This window comes from Acanthaster planci, linkage group LG21 (genome assembly GCF_054643075.1).
Source record: "Acanthaster planci isolate LZ-2023a linkage group LG21, COTS_SCS, whole genome shotgun sequence".
Lineage (NCBI taxonomy): Eukaryota > Metazoa > Echinodermata > Asteroidea > Valvatida > Acanthasteridae > Acanthaster > Acanthaster planci.
In genome coordinates, this window is record NC_141797.1 from 8,842,602 (window position 1) to 8,858,787 (window position 16,186).

Consider the following 16,186-nt stretch of genomic DNA (forward strand, 5'->3'; position numbering starts at 1 on the left):
ATTGATGTGTCTTTCATCTTCCTTTGTCATGTTACAGCCTGTGAGGTCCAAATCCTTCAGGGCCTTGAACCTCTTTATCTCTGCACAAAATGCTGCTGCTGTACCACCCAGGTCATTCCAACAAAGATCCAATTTAACCAGGTTGAGTAGTCCACTGAGTGACTCAGCAACATGTACCATGTCCTGTCCATTCAATGAGCAGCCACTCAAGTGCAGGTCCTGCAGTGCCTCGCACTGCCCCACCTGCTTGCACCATAATGCTGCCGTACCTCCCAGCATACAACCAGAAAGTTTCAATGTAACCAAGTTGGGTAGACCACTGAAAGTGTCAACAATATTTGACACATGTACATACCTCAAACGCTGCACCAAGTATCTAAGTGAATTTTCATTGTTGAGACTGCCAATGACAGTGTGATCAGTTAGAAATGAATGAATTCCTCAGGAGGCAAACATTTGCACTGACCTTCAAAGTAACAGTGAAGTGCCAAATGACCCACCTTACTGACAAATGACAAATCCTTCTGATGCCTCTCCTGAAATACCTTCAGTATCTCCAATGTACATGCCTTATTGTCACCACAACAAAAGCATAAAAGATACTCAAACGCTAATGGGTCCTTTGACATGATTTCATTCAGATTGTTATGAAACTTCTCTGTGTCTGCTTTTAACAGATTATCCATGGTCATGATGTCAGAATGCCAATTAACAAAAGTGCATCACAGGCAGACTAGATCCAAAACGACCACATCAGTGTGATATTCCCAAGTAACGTCAATGTGAATTTATATAACGGGTTTTGCCCTTACCTAATGTACATATTAATAAACACTATATGCTCTGCTTGTCCAAGAGCTTGCTAAAAAAAGTCACAAGCTTACTTGGGTGGGACTCGAACCCACGACCTCCTGCTTACTAGTGCAGACATCTTAACCACTCAATCACCGAGTCAATGTGTCTCATTTGCCTCCTGATCAATCAAACTTTTATGTGGCAAAACACAAAACAGAGGTTAATGTGGGTGACAGCTTTGTATCACTGGGATAGGCCCATGTAAATCTTTTGTGCATCCATGGTTGAAACAGCAAAAACAGCCGAGATACCAATAAGATGCCAGCAAGGCATAACTTCAGTTATTGACATTAAACATGTTGGCAGTCACAGTGTCCAAGCTCAACGGAGTTGGATAGACCCTAAACTGAAAGAGTCAGTTCATTTTGGCCCCTTTCACAGCAAGGTGAGGGCAGATTTTGTCCTTCCTCCAAGAACTTTCCTGTGCCACACTTGATTTTTTCCAAGTGGGGATACTGGTAGATGCATGTCTGTCCATTCTTTTTTTTTTCCTTTTTGACTCTCTCTGGATTACAGCCACAGACATTTGATGTACGGTAGCTTCCTATTTGACGGTTGACTCATAGACTTAACGGCGACAGGTCTCTAATTTTGACATTTACTGTGAAAACGAACCAGACTTTAAAAATGGGCAGCGAAATTAGGGAAATAATCATGGGCACTAATAATGGAATTTTGTCGATACAAAAATGGGAGGAATACCCGAGCCTATGAGTAAGATGAGTCCTTGGCATAATGAAACTTGCTCTGAAAATGAGTGAAGCACATGCAAAATTTGGCGCCTATGCCTTAGAGTGCCTTAGCCCCTTGATGGAGGGAATTTCCTGCTGAAAGCCGACTCCAAGAATTCCAGCCTTGCTTGGTCACGAAGTCCACCTGCCAAACTGCAAATTCTCAGTTGTGGCCCTGCGTGCTCTGCACGCTTTGAATTACACTGTGAAAAGGCTGATTGTTCGGTGGCATGCAGCTCTACTCACCCTTCCACATTCCCGTTGCCTCTTTTCAAAGTGGGGACTATTGTGAAGCTGGTGATTATGATGCAAATTCGGTCTTTTCATTTCTGGGCTACGCACAATGACCAATTACCGTAAGAGCCAGGGTCTGCCTTCTTTCACCGTGTTTGCTCAAGCGTGGGCCGAGAACAATAGCTGAAAAGCGGGCTGAGGATCTCAATTTTTACGGCGTGTCTAGTAGCCGCCTCCTGGCACGAAGTGGTTAGGGTATCGGTGAAGACATTAGGCATAAAGCAAATCCCATTCTCCATTTTTTTTTTCCCACTTCACTATACACCCACACTCACTACGAATCCAAACTATCACCTTCCATGTTGCTGCACTTGCAACACAAGACGCCATGTATGTTTTGTGCACAGATCATGTGCCATCCCCACATCACGGATGCACTCTGCCTCTTCATCCATCTGTCTGTACGATAGGACCGAGTTTCAACTCCTGCAGGGCCTTGAACTTCTTCATCTCTGCCCTAATGAGGATGGATGCTGATGAATCAAGCACTCTATTATCAGAAAGATCCAATCTAACTAAGTTTGGTAGACCACTGAGTGACTCAGCAACATGTACCATGTCCTGTCCATTCAATGCACAGTTCCTTAAGTCCAGGTCCTGCAGTGCCTTGCACTGCCCCAACTGCTTGCCCCATGACACTGCTGTACCACTCAGATTGTGGTTACCAGAAAGACTCAATGTGATCAAGTTGGGCAGTCCACAGAGAAACTCACCTACATGTACCATGTCCTGTCCATTCACAAAACACAGACTCAAGTCCAGGTCCTGCAGTGCCTTGCACTGCCCCAACTGCTTGCACCACAATGCTGCTGTACCACTCAGATTGTGGTTACCAGAAAGACTCAATGTGATCAAGTTGGGTAGTCCACAGAGAAACTCAGCTACATGTACCATGTCCTGTCCATTCACAGAACACAGACTCAAGTCCAGGTCCTGCAGTGCCTTGCACTGCCCCAACTGCTTGCACCACAATGCTGCTGTACCACTCAGGTCATTCCAAGAAAGAGACAATGTAACCAAGTTGGGTAGACCCCCGAGTGACTCAGCAACGTGTACCATGCCATGTCCATTCAATGAGCAGTTACTCAAGTCCAGGTGCTGCAGTGCCTTACACTGCCCCAACTGCTTGTCCAATATTGCTGCCATATCACACAGTCTATTCCACGAAAGGTCCAATCTAACCAAGTTGGGTAAACCAGAGAGTGACTCAGCAACATGTACCATGTCCTGTCCATTCAATTTGCTTCCACTCAAGTTCAGGTGCTGCAGTGCCCTGCACTGCCCCAACTGCTTGCACCATAATGCTGCTGTACCACCCAGGTCATGGTCAGAAAGATTCAATGTAACCAAGTTGGGTAGACCACTGAGTGACTCAGCAACATGTACCATGTCCTGTCCATTCAATCCTGAGCAATTGAAGTCTAGGTCCCGCAGTGCCTTGCACTGCCCCACCTGCTTACACCATAATGCTGCTGTATCATGCAGGACATTACCACGAACATTCAGTTTACCCAAGTTGGGTAGACCACAAAGTGACTCAGCAACTTCCGCCATGTCCTGTCCATGCATTAAGCAACGACTCAAGTCCAGGTGCTGCAGTGCCTTGCACTGTCCCACCTGTTTGCACCATGATGATGCTGTACCAACCAGAACGTTAAAAGAAAGATTCAATGTAACCAAGTTCGGCAGACCATTGAAAAAGTCAGCAACATGTACCATGTCTTGTCTATTCAATGAGCAGTGACTCAAGTCCAGGTGCTGCAGTGCCTGGCAACGTCCTACATGCTTGCACCATGATGCTGCCTCACCAGCCTGGTAATTGAGAAAATCATTCAATGTAACCATATCAGGCAGAACAGTGAGTGACTCGGCAACATGTACCATGCCCTGTCCATTCAATGAGCAGCTACTCAGATCCAATGATGCTGCTGTGTCATACAAACTGTTATGAGAAAGATTCAACATAACCAAGTTGGGTAGATCATTGAGTGACTTGGCAACATGTACCATGTCCTGTCCATTCAATTTGCAGCCACTCAAGTCCAGCTTCTTCAGTGCTTTGAACTGCCCCAACTGCTTGCACCATAATGCTACTGTACCACCCAGGTCACTCCCAGAAAAATTCAATGTAAACAAGTTTGGTAAACCACAGAGTGACTCAGCAACATGTACCATGTCCTGTCCATTCAATTCGCACTCACTCAAGTCCAGGTCCTGCAGAGCCTTGCACTGCCCCAACTGCTTGCACCATAATGCTGCTGTACCACCCAGGTTATTACCAGAAAGACTCCATGTAACCAAGTTGGGTAGACCACTGAAAGCCTCAACAGTACGTGATACATGTACATACTCCGAACTGATATCCACGCTCTTTACTTTAGCAAGATCTGCATTGCCGCTGTCCTTTATCTGCTCAGCAATGCACTGCACAAAGTATGTTACTGAGTTGTTACTATCATTGTTAAGATTGCCGATGACAGTGTGATCAGTTAGAAATGAATCTATGAATTCTTCACGAGGCAAGCATTTGCACTGACCTTCAAAGTAACAGTGGAGTGCCAACTGACCCACCTCACTGTCAAATGACAAATCCCTCTGATGCCTCTCCTGAAATACCTTCAGTATCTCCAATGTACACGCCTCATTGTCACCACAACAAAAACGCAGAAGATACTCAAAATCCAATAGGTCCTCTGACATGATTTCATTCAGAGTGTCATGAAACTCTTCTGTGTTTGCTTGAAGCATCTCTTGCAAGTATGCAGCAGCAGAAAATTCCTGGAATGTCTTATGAATGAACTGCACAACGCTGTAAGGCTTTAGTCTCTTACAGACTCTCTGTCTTGTCAGAATACCTACTTTTAGAGCTATGTCAAGCACACTCTGCTCAAAATCACTTTCCTTGAAAGTCAGCTCTTGATCTGGAGAGAGAAGACCCCGTAAACCAACCTTGCCAAGAGCAACCACAACTCTGGACATTTCGTCTTCTGAAACCTTCTTTCTTTTTGCAATGTATTCAATCGCATTTTGATAAAGGCGTGACATTGTTTCTGGGAGTGTGGAGTCTTCTCTCCACAGTAGACACATCAACAGGAGCAGCATTGGACTCTCTGCCAAAGTGGAAAGGTTGCCAAAGGATCCAATCCTTTCCAGAAGCCCCTTTGCCTTGTCAGGTTCATCAGAGTAATATCTCTGAACATACTCTTCAATGCTCTCTCTATCAAACCCCAGGACCTCGACTTGTGTGAATGGTTCTTGAACCAGTTCATTTGTTACCAATCTGTGCAAGTGCGAGGGGCGTGTGCTGACAAGTACAGTACAGCCTCTATATGACTTTCTACTCAGGAGCTTCAGTATGGAACCGAATGAGGATTTACTGAAGGAGGTGGTGTTCAACTCATCAAAGCCATCCAAAAGAATAAGGACTTTGTCGGCATTCTTCTCAATATATGACTGCAGTGCACCTTTGTCTATGTGTTTAGCAATGTTTTCAGCTATGAGTTGGTCAAAAACTGCCTCAATGAGGTTTGACGCCTGCTCCAAATAGCTCATTTTCAAAAGGAAGACCAGTTCATACTTCTGCAGTGCCTGGCTACAGTCAACTGCCCAATCATAGGCAATCTTGTCATAAAGAGTGCTCTTTCCTCTACCAGCTAAACCACTTAACACAGCTATTTTGATCACATCACCCTCTTCTGTTTCGAGGACTAAAATATCCTCATAGGACACCAGAGTACCCCTAAGGTTTCCCTTAGCATTTGCTAACTGTAACCTGGTATAGATGACCGGGATGCGTTTTTTGTCCACATCATATGGGTTCTGATGTACATAGCTACCTGTGGTTCTGTAGTGTTTCTTCAGTGCATCTTTACATTTAGCAGCAGCAGCGTGGGATTGGACATCAGATGTAGAGCATTCTAGATATGAAATATCAAGGAAACAAGAGCAGAAACAAAGAACATTTATTGCACCTTACTTTTCTAATTAATTAAAAAAATCAAAAGACCATTTGAATAGCACCAATCCTAAAATATTTCCATAAGGGCAAAAGTTCTGGTTACAACCATAGAAAAACCCACAAAAAGAGAGATGCTGCCCAGTTCACTACAAAAGGTCTGAACTTTTATGTCAAACTAATGGCAAATCCCCCCTGTTCAGATGAAAGCTCAAATTTGGCTGCAACAGTTTGCTTATAATAATAATTAAAACCTTGGATTTGTAATTATGAATTTCATTATCGAACGGCTGATTTCAACACAAAACCCCTGTTAAAAATTGAAGAAACTTCTCAGATAGATTTAATTGACATTTAAATTGTTTAAAAAAAATAGATGTCTCAGGAAATTTCACTGGCAGAAAAAACCTTCAACTATAAAGTGAAATACTGCCAAGCATAACCTCAGATATTTTATCCACATGATGTACCGCATATTTTCTAATAATATTGACTACCTGGTGTCAGTGGGTTGGAGACAGCACCCTGTGTGGTCGGTTGCTGTGATGTACTGGGTTGATTCTCTGACGTGTCACCTGACGATTGACCAGACTGGAGTGGTGTATGTGCACTGTCTACAGGTGTAATCATTCATTAAACATACCATAGAAAAGGAGTTGATCAGTTGGGAAACATTTAAAACAGAGAAAGTTGGTGCCAAAACTTGAGCAGAAAAATGTTTTCATATGTTACCATAATGGAATATTTTATTTCCTTAAGACATGACAAACTCCGTTTACTCTATGATACATCACTGCAAATGAGTCGGCAATGCCAATCACAAAGGTGGTTGGAATTCACTCTACATTCCCTCAAATTTTAACTTTCCTTTTTTCAGAAGTTTCCTCTTCTTTGTCGAATTGCCTTAAAGTAATTATAATAATCAAGAAGGTGTGAACAAACTCCAACACTGTCTACTGTGAAGTTACAGTAAACAGTAAGTTCAGAAAACCTAGATCAACACAGAAACCTGATGGTATCTGTACATAGGTTAGAGAACCAGTGCCTATGGCAGACACTGGATGGATACCTTTTGATTGATAGATATTGATGGTGCAATCTGTTGGGTTGTTGATGGGAATGTTTCCAGAGCCTGACACCTGGTGCTGTGTCTGTAACATCTGTTGGAAGACTGCAATGGGTAACGTAAGGACAAAAAGGGAACAAAGACGAATTGTGAACCAAACTTCTGGGTTGGAACGGAATGTTTTTCTTCTTATACCACATTTCAAGGGGTAATTGAAAATTTCTGAAACCTTTCACGTCATGTCTGAGGGGCTAGAATGAATTTGGAGCTTTGTCAGTGTTTAGAAAATCGAGGGGGGTGAACGAGGAAACCTTTTATTCATTACATGAACTCTTTTTAAAAATGACAAAACAATTTCCCATTTGGGGAAAGAAGGCCACAGTACCTGCTACCTACTTCGATCCACGAAAAAAGCTCATCCTAAACTGTCAAGACTTAGAATTCCAGCCTGCATAATTTAAAATAAGAGTATTTGCTTCTGATTACCTATTATTTGGTCCTGGTTGTCTGGTCTCCTCACAGCCAGTGTTTGTTCCCCACCTGTTGTCTGGTCCTGGTTGTCTGGTCTCCTCACAGCCAGCATTTGTTCCCCACCTGTTGTCTGGTCCTGGTTGTCTGGTCTCCTCACAGCCAATGTTTGTTCTCCACCTGTTGTCTGGTCCTGGTTGTCTGGTCTCCTCACAGCCAATGTTTGTTCCCCACCTGTTGTCTGGTCCTGGTTGTCTGGTCTCCTCACAGCCAGTGTTTGTTCCCCACCTGTTGCCTGGTCCTGGTTGTCTGGTCTCCTCACAGCCAGCATTTGTTCCCCACCTGTTGTCTGGTCCTGGTTGTCTGGTCTCCTCACAGCCAGCATTTGTTCCTCACCTGTTGTCAGGTCCTGGTTGTCTGGTCTCCTCACAGCCAGTGTTTGTTCCCCACCTGTTGTCTGGTCCTGGTTGTCTGGTCTCCTCACAGCCAGCATTTGTTCCCCACCTGTTGTCTGGTCCTGGTTGTCTGGTCTCCTCACAGCCAGTGTCTGTTCCCCACCTGTTGTCAGGTCCTGGTTGTCTGGTCTCCTCACAGCCAGTGTTTGTTCCCCACCTGTTGTCTGGTCCTGGTTGTCTGGTCTCCTCACAGCCAATGTTTGTTCCCCACCTGTTGTCTGGTCCTGGTTGTCTGGTCTCCTCACAGCCAATGTTTGTTCCCCACCTGTTGTCTGGTCCTGGTTGTCTGGTCTCCTCACAGCCAGCATTTGTTCCCCACCTGTTGTCTGGTCCTGGTTGTCAGGTCTCCTCACAGCCAGCATATGTTCCCCACCTGTTGTCTGGTCCTGGTTGTCTGGTCTCCTCACAGCCAATGTTTGTTCCCCATCTGTTGTCTGGTCCTGGTTGTCTGGTCTCCTCACAGCCAGCATTTGTTCCCCACCTGTTGCCTGGTCCTGGTTGTCTGGTCTCCTCACAGCCAATGTTTGTTCCCCATCTGTTGTCTGGTCCTGGTTGTCTGGTCTCCTCACAGCCAGTGTTTGTTCCCCACCTGTTGTCTGGTCCTGGTTGTCTGGTCTCCTCACAGCCAGTGTTTGTTCCCCACCTGTTGTCTGGTCCTGGTTGTCTGGTCTCCTGACTGCCAGCGTATGTTCCTCCATCTGCTGACATTCTCTGTCAGCAATCTGTTTCTGTGTCTCTCGTTCATTTGATAGCATTGCCTCTCGTTGGCTCCTCCTACTTCCCCTCCCAGTGAAGACCAATTTCCTGAAATATCCATCACAAATTAATTACATTATTTTGTAAAGAACTTCCCAAACGACCAAATTGTCGGCATCAGTACTTACTTTTTAGCATGAGTACTTAACTCTTTCAACCACCGCTTAATATAATCCCACATTAATTTATTTCCAGTCCTTTCAAAACAGGATTTTGTCCTTACTCTAGAGTCACAGTGATTCAAGTCCGTCTGCGCAGAACTTTGCTTTTAGACCAATTCGACCCTTGAATGCTTGATTTTGAGAAGATCATATCCATTCACAGCACTCCCTGATGGACCAAAGGGGGTATAGCCACCAAATATCAAAAACTGATACATACCGATCCAACCATCTCTGAAACCTCTTCATTTTGGTTCCTCTGTTTTGCTGATTGATGGATGCTGTCAGGACAAGTCAATATCATCCGTGGTGCAACTTCTACGAAAACATAAACAAAGCATTCAATTGAGCTATGGGGGTCCATGCGTACATGTAATCCATGCAATGCCCCACAGGTCTGACCCCTCATGAGTTTGACATCTTGTAGGTCCAATTAAATTCGCTTTTGTTTCTGTTCAGAAGTTCAACACAGTTTTTCGTCCAGTGAAATCAAACAGTGAGTTCTCCATGACGAAAGAAGTTGCAGAAAATGAGTCAAAAGAAAAAAAACTTTCCAAACGTATGAAAGTAGAAGACTCCCAACTGTGCACTGTAACGTAAACCACTGGTTGAATGGTTAATTAAAGGAGCTCTGAATTGAGAAAGAAGCCCGTTGTGGGGTGCAAAAAATTAAAATCAAGCCGCTTTTTTTCAAGTCGAAAAGCTCAAATGTAAACAAACATCAAAGAAATACTGGATAATTCACACAAAAAACCTTGGCACAAGATGAAGGATATCTATTTCTACCTCCACGGTAGCAATGCTGAAACAAAATTGCAAATTCAAGCCAAAACTCTGCCAAAAAAGGTCTCAGGTTAGTCAACTTACTTACCATAACTGTGCCAAAATAATCCACCTATGTCAAATAAAATCGTGGAAACCCGTCGAGGTGCAACGCCCCAGCATATCTGAGGGCCCCAGCTGCAAACGATCTTTGGTCATCACGCGTTAGGGCGTGCCGAGTCATCAGCTGCAGCGCGCCCTAACGCGTGATGACCAAAGATCGTTTGCAGCTGGCGCCCTCAGCCAGTTTGCGTTGCGCCCTGGTTGGTTGCGCCGTGTTTTTGTAATACCGCCACCAAGCGATAACGGAATGTCCATTCAGCTAAATCATCATGGCAGACGAAGCACAAAAAGCGGGATTAATTGCCGATTTCGCTGGTGTAACTGGGGTAGATGCCGACAGAGCAAAATTTTATCTCGAATCATCTGGATGGCAACTTCAGGTAGTGGTCTGGGATTTAGCTAAACGTTAGAACATCCAGATTTTACATGAGTGTCGTACAATTGGTTCGTGGTTCGGCATGTGTGGCGCACTGCACGGGGTTATGAAGATTTTGCATTGAAACTATCATTGGGCACCTTTTTTCGACATGTAAGGTGACCTCCATATCGTCGTTGTTGGGTGCGATCAGTCGATAGACGCATTTCAAAATTGCTTGATCAACTTGGAACAGGTCAACTCGTACTCATGGCAACCTGTACACCGACCACATTTTAACTTTAGAATTCACCTTGGTCATGTTCGTAGGCTAGATGACAGTGACATCATGTTCAATAGGCCTATAACCAGTCTGAAGCCTTAGGATTGATATTATGAAAAGAGGAAACCTTTCTGAGTTTTTAAAGAAATTATGAGGGGGAAACTGTGTCGGTGTTTTAACGGACAGTAGGCTACATGGTGGATATCAAATTTGCCTGGCTGTTTTATCAGTTAGAAAGCCATAGGCCTATTTCTCATTTCATACTTCGAAATTTCCAAGAACTAGTGTCAGCGCATTAAGGAGAGCTTTGCCTTTCATTTTGCGGGAGACTGACCAGTTTTACAAAATTGAAATGACAAAAAACTGGATCAGTGATCCATCATTCATTTACAGACATCAAATTGATAGTGCGAACCAGCGTCGGGATCACTGATCGAGATCCAGACCTGTATGAAACAAACATTCTCATAATGTTTGCTGGTGAACCCTGTGAGTATGTGGTCGTCAGAAACAAATCTTTGCTGAATCAGCACCCCCCCCCCATTTCACTCCTTCAAGGCCTGCCAAGTGTCGGCACTTAAGATATGAGTGATTTACTCTTCCCTGTGACCCTTTGTCTTGTAGATCGCTTTGGGCAGTTTCTACGACAACGATGGGGGGAACGACGGCGTCGATGATGACGTTTTGTTCCATGAGGTCTCGGATGAGTTCCGCCCCTCGAACCTTCGTCAACCCGAGGTGGTGGACCTCTCCGCAAAAGAGACGGAGACAGAAGGGGCGCCACTGGCTGTGCGGGGTACCGGGAGGAACCGCCCGCCCGCACCTTCCTTCCGCTTCCACACTGTCAGTGATTTTGCCAGGGACACGGGGGCGGACAGTGACAGCGATGAGGAGGGGCAGGCGTTCTATGCTGGGGGTGCTGACCATGGCAGGTATGTTTTGGCCCCTCATTCGGTTGGTCATTTTACCCCCTTATTTAGCTTCTGGTCCAGCCCGAAGTCAGAAGTTGTTTAGTTCAGTCGTGCTGAAGCTTGACTTGCAGCGAGTAAGCTAACGTTGCTCTTTTTCATATTGCTGCATCACTTTCTCCATCATCTACTCCTCTTGCCTCACCAAGCTAACCTACAGCTACTATGTCCTCATCTTGGGGCGGGTTCTGGGTGGGATCTCCACCTCCCTGCTGTTCACTGCCTACGAGGCCTGGTACCTCCATGAGCACGTGGAGACGCATGACTTCCCCAAGGAGTGGGTGACACTGACCTTCTCACAGGCCACCTTCTGGAATGGCATCCTGGCCATCGGCGCTGGGGTGGTCTCCAACTTCCTGGTGGATCCTCTGCACCTGGGCCCTGTGTCCCCATTCCTGCTTGCCATTCCACTTCTATTGGGCTCTGGGGCAGTGGTAGCCTCCTCCTGGAATGAGAACACAGGGGCCAAGAAGGTGAAGATCTCCAAGGCCTGCACGGAGGGCCTGCGGCACATCGTTGGCTCGCGGCGGATGCTGCTGATCGGAGCCATGCAGTCCCTCTTCGAGAGCGTCATGTACATCTTCATCTTCATCTGGACACCAGTCCTGGACCAGCCGCCAGACGCGCCGCTGGGCCTCATCTTCTCCAGCTTCATGGCCTGCATCATGATTGGCTCCTACCTCTATGAGCTGCTTTCCCATAGTCGGCTGCAGGTGCCCGCCTACGCTGTCGTCAACGGTTCCATCGTGCTGGCAATGGTGTCCACCCTCACCTGCGTCCTGTTCTACCGGAACTACGACAGCGTGTCCTACCTGGCCTTCCTTCTTCTGGAGCTGGCCTGCGGGCTCTACTTCCCCTCCATGGGGTTCCTCCGGGGTAAGGTCCTGCCCGAGACCCACCGGGCTGGCATCATGAACTGGTTCCGCGTGCCCCTCAACCTCATCGCCTGCGTCCTGCTCATGGTGCTCCACGGCGACTCCTCCCGGGAGGGCACCCGCCACATCTTCATCATCTGCTCCTCGCTACTGGCAGTGGCGTTCTTCTGCGGCATCCGCTTTGCCCGGCTCGTCAAAGATGACGAGAGCTTGAAACCGGGAGCCACTGAGCAGGAAAACGGAAATGACGGTCGGAATGGATATTTGGTGTCAAACCAAGAGACAGCTTCCGTGTGATGATAAAGATTCATTTCTGGCCAAGACAGTTTACATTACAAACTGAGATTGTACATATTAATTTTCTCATCAAAGATTTTCTTTTGCTTGTACATTTTCTGCAAAAGTGCGTACCAGTTTTATTTTTACACAGCCATGTTGTTTCTTGTGAAAGTCTTGCAATATGCACGCATGTTAGTACATGTAACATAGTCACTCTAAACTTTTCTTAGTGCGCTGTATTTGTAAAATAAAAAATTGAAAAAGGAGGCGTAGTTATATATTCAAGCACATTTTGTGCCAGTATTTTCTTGCAAATCAGTTGGCGCGGGTTTGGGGTTGACGTTGCTGCTGAAAACTTCCTTTTTGTGAAGAAAGTCGGTGATCCAATTTATGAATGATTTATTCTGTTCGCCACGAGTAACAAGCAACAGGTCTTAGACAAGACCTGTTGCTTGTTACTCGTGGCGAACAGAATAAAAAATTGAAAAAGGAGGTGTAGTTATATATTCAAGCACATTTTTTTTTTTCAAGCATATTTTCTTGCAAATCAGTTGGCGTGGGTTTGGGGTTGACAGTGGCTTAGCTAGGGGGGGCACATTCCCCGTTCCCACAAATTCCAGGTGACCCCCCACCACAAAAAAAGATGAATGCGTATTGAACAAGTCTAACAAAAACTTGCCCCCAAATAGTGAAAGTTAATGCCTCCTTTGTGCCCCCTCTGTACCCCTTTGTGCCCCCTCTGTACCCCTTTGTGCCCCCTCTGTACCCCTTTGTGCCCCCTCTGTACCCCTTTGTGCCCCCTCTGTACCCCTTTGTGCCCCCTCTGTACCCCTTTGTGCCCTCCTACTAGTAAAATCCTAGCTAAGCCACTGAGTACATGTACATAGAAAGTACACATAATTAAAAATCACTGTAATTGATATAACATTGACACCTGGACGGGTATTTGGAATTGTGTGACCTCTGTTAAAAAAAGTCTTCTTTTTCTGTGAATGTTTTTCCACTTGGCTTTAAAATGTACAGGCAGAGCATTGCACATTTTGGCATCCCCTACGTTCAGTGATGAAGTCGAGTACTTTTGGAGTACCAAGCTCTCTACCAAATATTTAACTAGTTAGGAGGGAACAAAGCTGAAGTACATCGGCATTTGATGATACATGCATAAAGGTAAGATTACAAAGCAACATAATGACTTCAGACCATCACTGTTTGATTAAAATTAACTTTTTAGGACAAAAGTACTCGGCCAAGTACTTTTCTCCTCAAAACTTAAATTTTACACAACTGGGAGTGTCTGAAGTCTAACATTTATTTTGTAATCTTACCTTTGCACATTTACCATCAAATGCCTGTGCACTCTGGCTTTATTCCCTCTTACCCAGTTCAGTATTTTGCGGAGAATGTTGGCACTCGGAAAGTACTCGACTACAACACTGCCTACGTTACATGGACTTCGTGTGGGTTGAGGGTGTTGAGGGTTACTGTTGCTATCTTTGCTGCAAGAATAGGCTCTGACAACGTGGCGTTCCACGGAGGAGGTCACGGTTTTTTGCAGTGTGAAAAACTTTGACTTGAGAAGTCAAAAGTCCAGAAAAGCAACTGTTTCTAATCACAATTTTCCTGGTGGACACGTACAAATATGTATTGATATATTAGCATATAATCACAAGGATATGAACGTATGTTTACATAAAACTATGTATGTACCTGTGTACGCAACCTAAGCCCATGGTTCAGTAGATCTACATGTACATAGCCTAATGATATCTCACTTTGTTTACATGGCTCGCAAGTTCCTGGGCAGAGAGTTAGGACAAATCCCAGGAGGCCGAAAGGAAAGTACACATGTAAATGAGGCTTAGCAATTTTATGCTTTAGGTCTCTGTCAGAAGTTGCTTTTAAATTAGGGGAAAGGTCTTGGCTCGCTTTAGCAGAAACGGATTGTATTGAACAGGCTTGTATTAAAGGAAGCGTGTGTTGAACTGTAGACATGTGGAAATCTTTTAACTGAGGATTGTATGCTCACTCGGAATGTGTCCATTTTTGTTCTATAAGTGGACTTGCGCAGCATGTTCATCGCAGCGCAGAAGTCGTGCATGGTTGGCAATGCCGTGACGTCGGGCCCAGAACTCCAGTCAAATGCCGTAGATCAATCTAAGTAAGGCCCTGACGGAGTCTTGGATAGCCAATTTTGTGACCCAAAATGCTGGTAACCAAGTTACTTTTTGTGGTGTTGGTACTGTACTTTGTGAAGGACATGCCCAAAATTGCATGCTTTTACTCTTGTATTAGATGTTGTTTTTGAAGTTTGGTTCAGTTTAAATGTCTGGGCCAGTGGAATCCAACCTAATGTTTTACTCTTGGAAATGACACCAATTCCCAAATGGTTTGAATCTTGTATAAACGTACAGGTGGATCCTTAGACATGTACCATTAGACTGTGATCTCCTGCTATCAAAGTAAGAGTGTTGTAATTGAGACTCCATCCCTCACAAGACCTCCATTTTGAAGTCAAGTCACAAGCTATTCAAAGACACTGCGACAAAAGCATTCCTTTGTCACTGTTGACACTGTCACTTGTGACTGGTCTTGTTCCTGGACTTGTGATGGTCATGACTATAACACTGCAAAACAGGTAGCCAGCTGACACCATAACTACCATTCAGGAAACCCCCCCCCCTTATTTCATTCCATTCACAGTCTCCGCCTGACGGTGGATGATTTCAGATATGAATACATTAAATTTGTGTTTACTTTCCTGAGGTGATAATTTTTCTGTTGAATCAATTCCCTCTCAAAAACAAAAATATGACAGAGATTTGAGTTTTCTTTTACAAATGTTCTCACCAAATGACAGTAGCCCCCCCCCAAAAAAATGCATTACAACGATCAAAATGGCTGCCACCATGAGAAAAAAGGCTGGGACAGAGTCTTGAAATTAGTTTGGTTTGCATTTATTGCTTTGATAAGCACATGGTGGGCTGACAACACTTGTGAAAGTGGCGAAACTGGAAAATATTTGACCACAGTGAACAGAAAAAAGAACCCACTGCAGCAATTTTTCCCAGATTATTGGTGGGGAAAAAGAGTTTGAAAAAGAAGCCATATTTCAATCACTGTTTCCCGTTTCAAACAAATCAATTAAATGAGGATTCAATTACATGTATTGATTGCACAGCAGGACAATTTTTGTCAGTTGGTCCCCCCCTCCCATTTGAGGGATTTTCTCCATTTCCACCCTCTGTAGAACTCAACTTACGAAGAAACAGACACAAACTATGTGTAACCGGACCAGGTTCCTCAAGCTAGGCTGTTTTATTAGCAAACAACCACTTTCGATCTTAGGCAAAATAAAAGGGGTTGGTGGATTGGCTGTAAACAGAAAAAGAGGAAATACATGCAATAAGTAAAATGGAAACTTAAACACAACACACTTAAGAACAGATAACTATGCAGCAGGAACTATATACCCACAAAGAAAACATAATAGACCTGATACAGGCTGTGTAAAGATAAACTCAACTCCAAAAACAGAGCGAATATCTAATCAGGCAAAAAGCAGTAGAACACAGTCTTGAGCACAGAATGCTATTTAGGTTTTCAATCATCAGTGGTTCCTGGGTAAACCTGTGCAGCGATGCGGCAATGATCGTATATCAATTACTGGAGCAAACTAAAATTGAAACACAACTTCAACTCTAAAGCAGCAATATTGATACATACATGCAATCCTACAGTTCATGGACATACAACAATCGATAAGCTCACTTCCTAAATACCAACATTACACTCAGCCAGAT

At 44.6% G+C, this 16,186-nt stretch overlaps 3 protein-coding genes across 18 annotated transcripts in view; 2 read left to right on the plus strand and 1 right to left on the minus strand.

The window, feature by feature from the left end:
- Nucleotides 1–642: 642 nt before the first annotated feature.
- Nucleotides 643–16,186, minus strand: part of LOC110981190 (protein NLRC5-like) — a 28,930-nt gene continuing 13,386 nt past the window's right edge. For 4 of the 15 annotated variants that reach the window (XM_087130929.1, XM_087130927.1, XM_087130921.1 and 1 more), the window contains 4 exons: nt 7,388–8,305; nt 6,905–7,006; nt 6,333–6,449; nt 643–5,797 (listed from right to left, as the gene is read on the minus strand). In XM_087130929.1, the coding sequence (XP_086987055.1) occupies nt 2,268–5,797; nt 6,333–6,449; nt 6,905–7,006; nt 7,388–8,305 (4,667 nt within the window). In that variant the 3' untranslated portion in view covers nt 643–2,267. Of the gene's footprint in view, nt 5,798–6,332; nt 6,450–6,904; nt 7,007–7,387; nt 8,629–8,961; nt 9,060–9,608; nt 9,770–16,186 lie in introns of those variants that run through there. The other 11 variants (XM_087130932.1, XM_087130934.1, XM_087130931.1 and 8 more) reach the window with 11 other exon arrangements.
- On the plus strand, nt 9,830–14,373 carry LOC147795754 (NSFL1 cofactor p47-like). 2 transcript variants are annotated; one of them, XM_087130938.1, is made up of 3 exons: nt 9,830–10,006; nt 10,889–11,196; nt 13,410–14,373. In XM_087130938.1, the coding sequence occupies exons 1-3, from the start codon at nt 9,896–9,898 to the stop codon at nt 13,447–13,449; spliced, it is 459 nt and encodes a 152-aa protein (XP_086987064.1). In that variant the 5' UTR covers nt 9,830–9,895; the 3' UTR covers nt 13,450–14,373. The 2 variants fall into 2 exon arrangements, with proteins under 2 accessions (XP_086987064.1, XP_086987063.1); XM_087130937.1 differs by lacking the exon at nt 13,410–14,373 and having other exon boundaries at nt 9,850–10,006; nt 10,889–11,407.
- On the plus strand, nt 11,325–14,373 carry mfsd5 (major facilitator superfamily domain containing 5; the record flags this gene model as incomplete). Its single annotated transcript, XM_022231323.2, has 1 exon — nt 11,325–14,373. A coding segment is annotated over one exon (1,080 nt), but the record flags the coding sequence as incomplete, so codon positions are not given.

Bases quoted from the DNA above. Each gene is read 5' to 3' on its own strand.
- LOC147795754 (XM_087130937.1), top strand. From the start codon at position 9,896: ATGGCAGACGAAGCACAAAAAGCGGGATTAATTGCCGATTTCGCTGGT. The intron at 10,007-10,888 runs GTAGTGGTCTGG...TTTGTCTTGTAG, and splicing joins CATCTGGATGGCAACTTCAG to ATCGCTTTGGGCAGTTTCTA.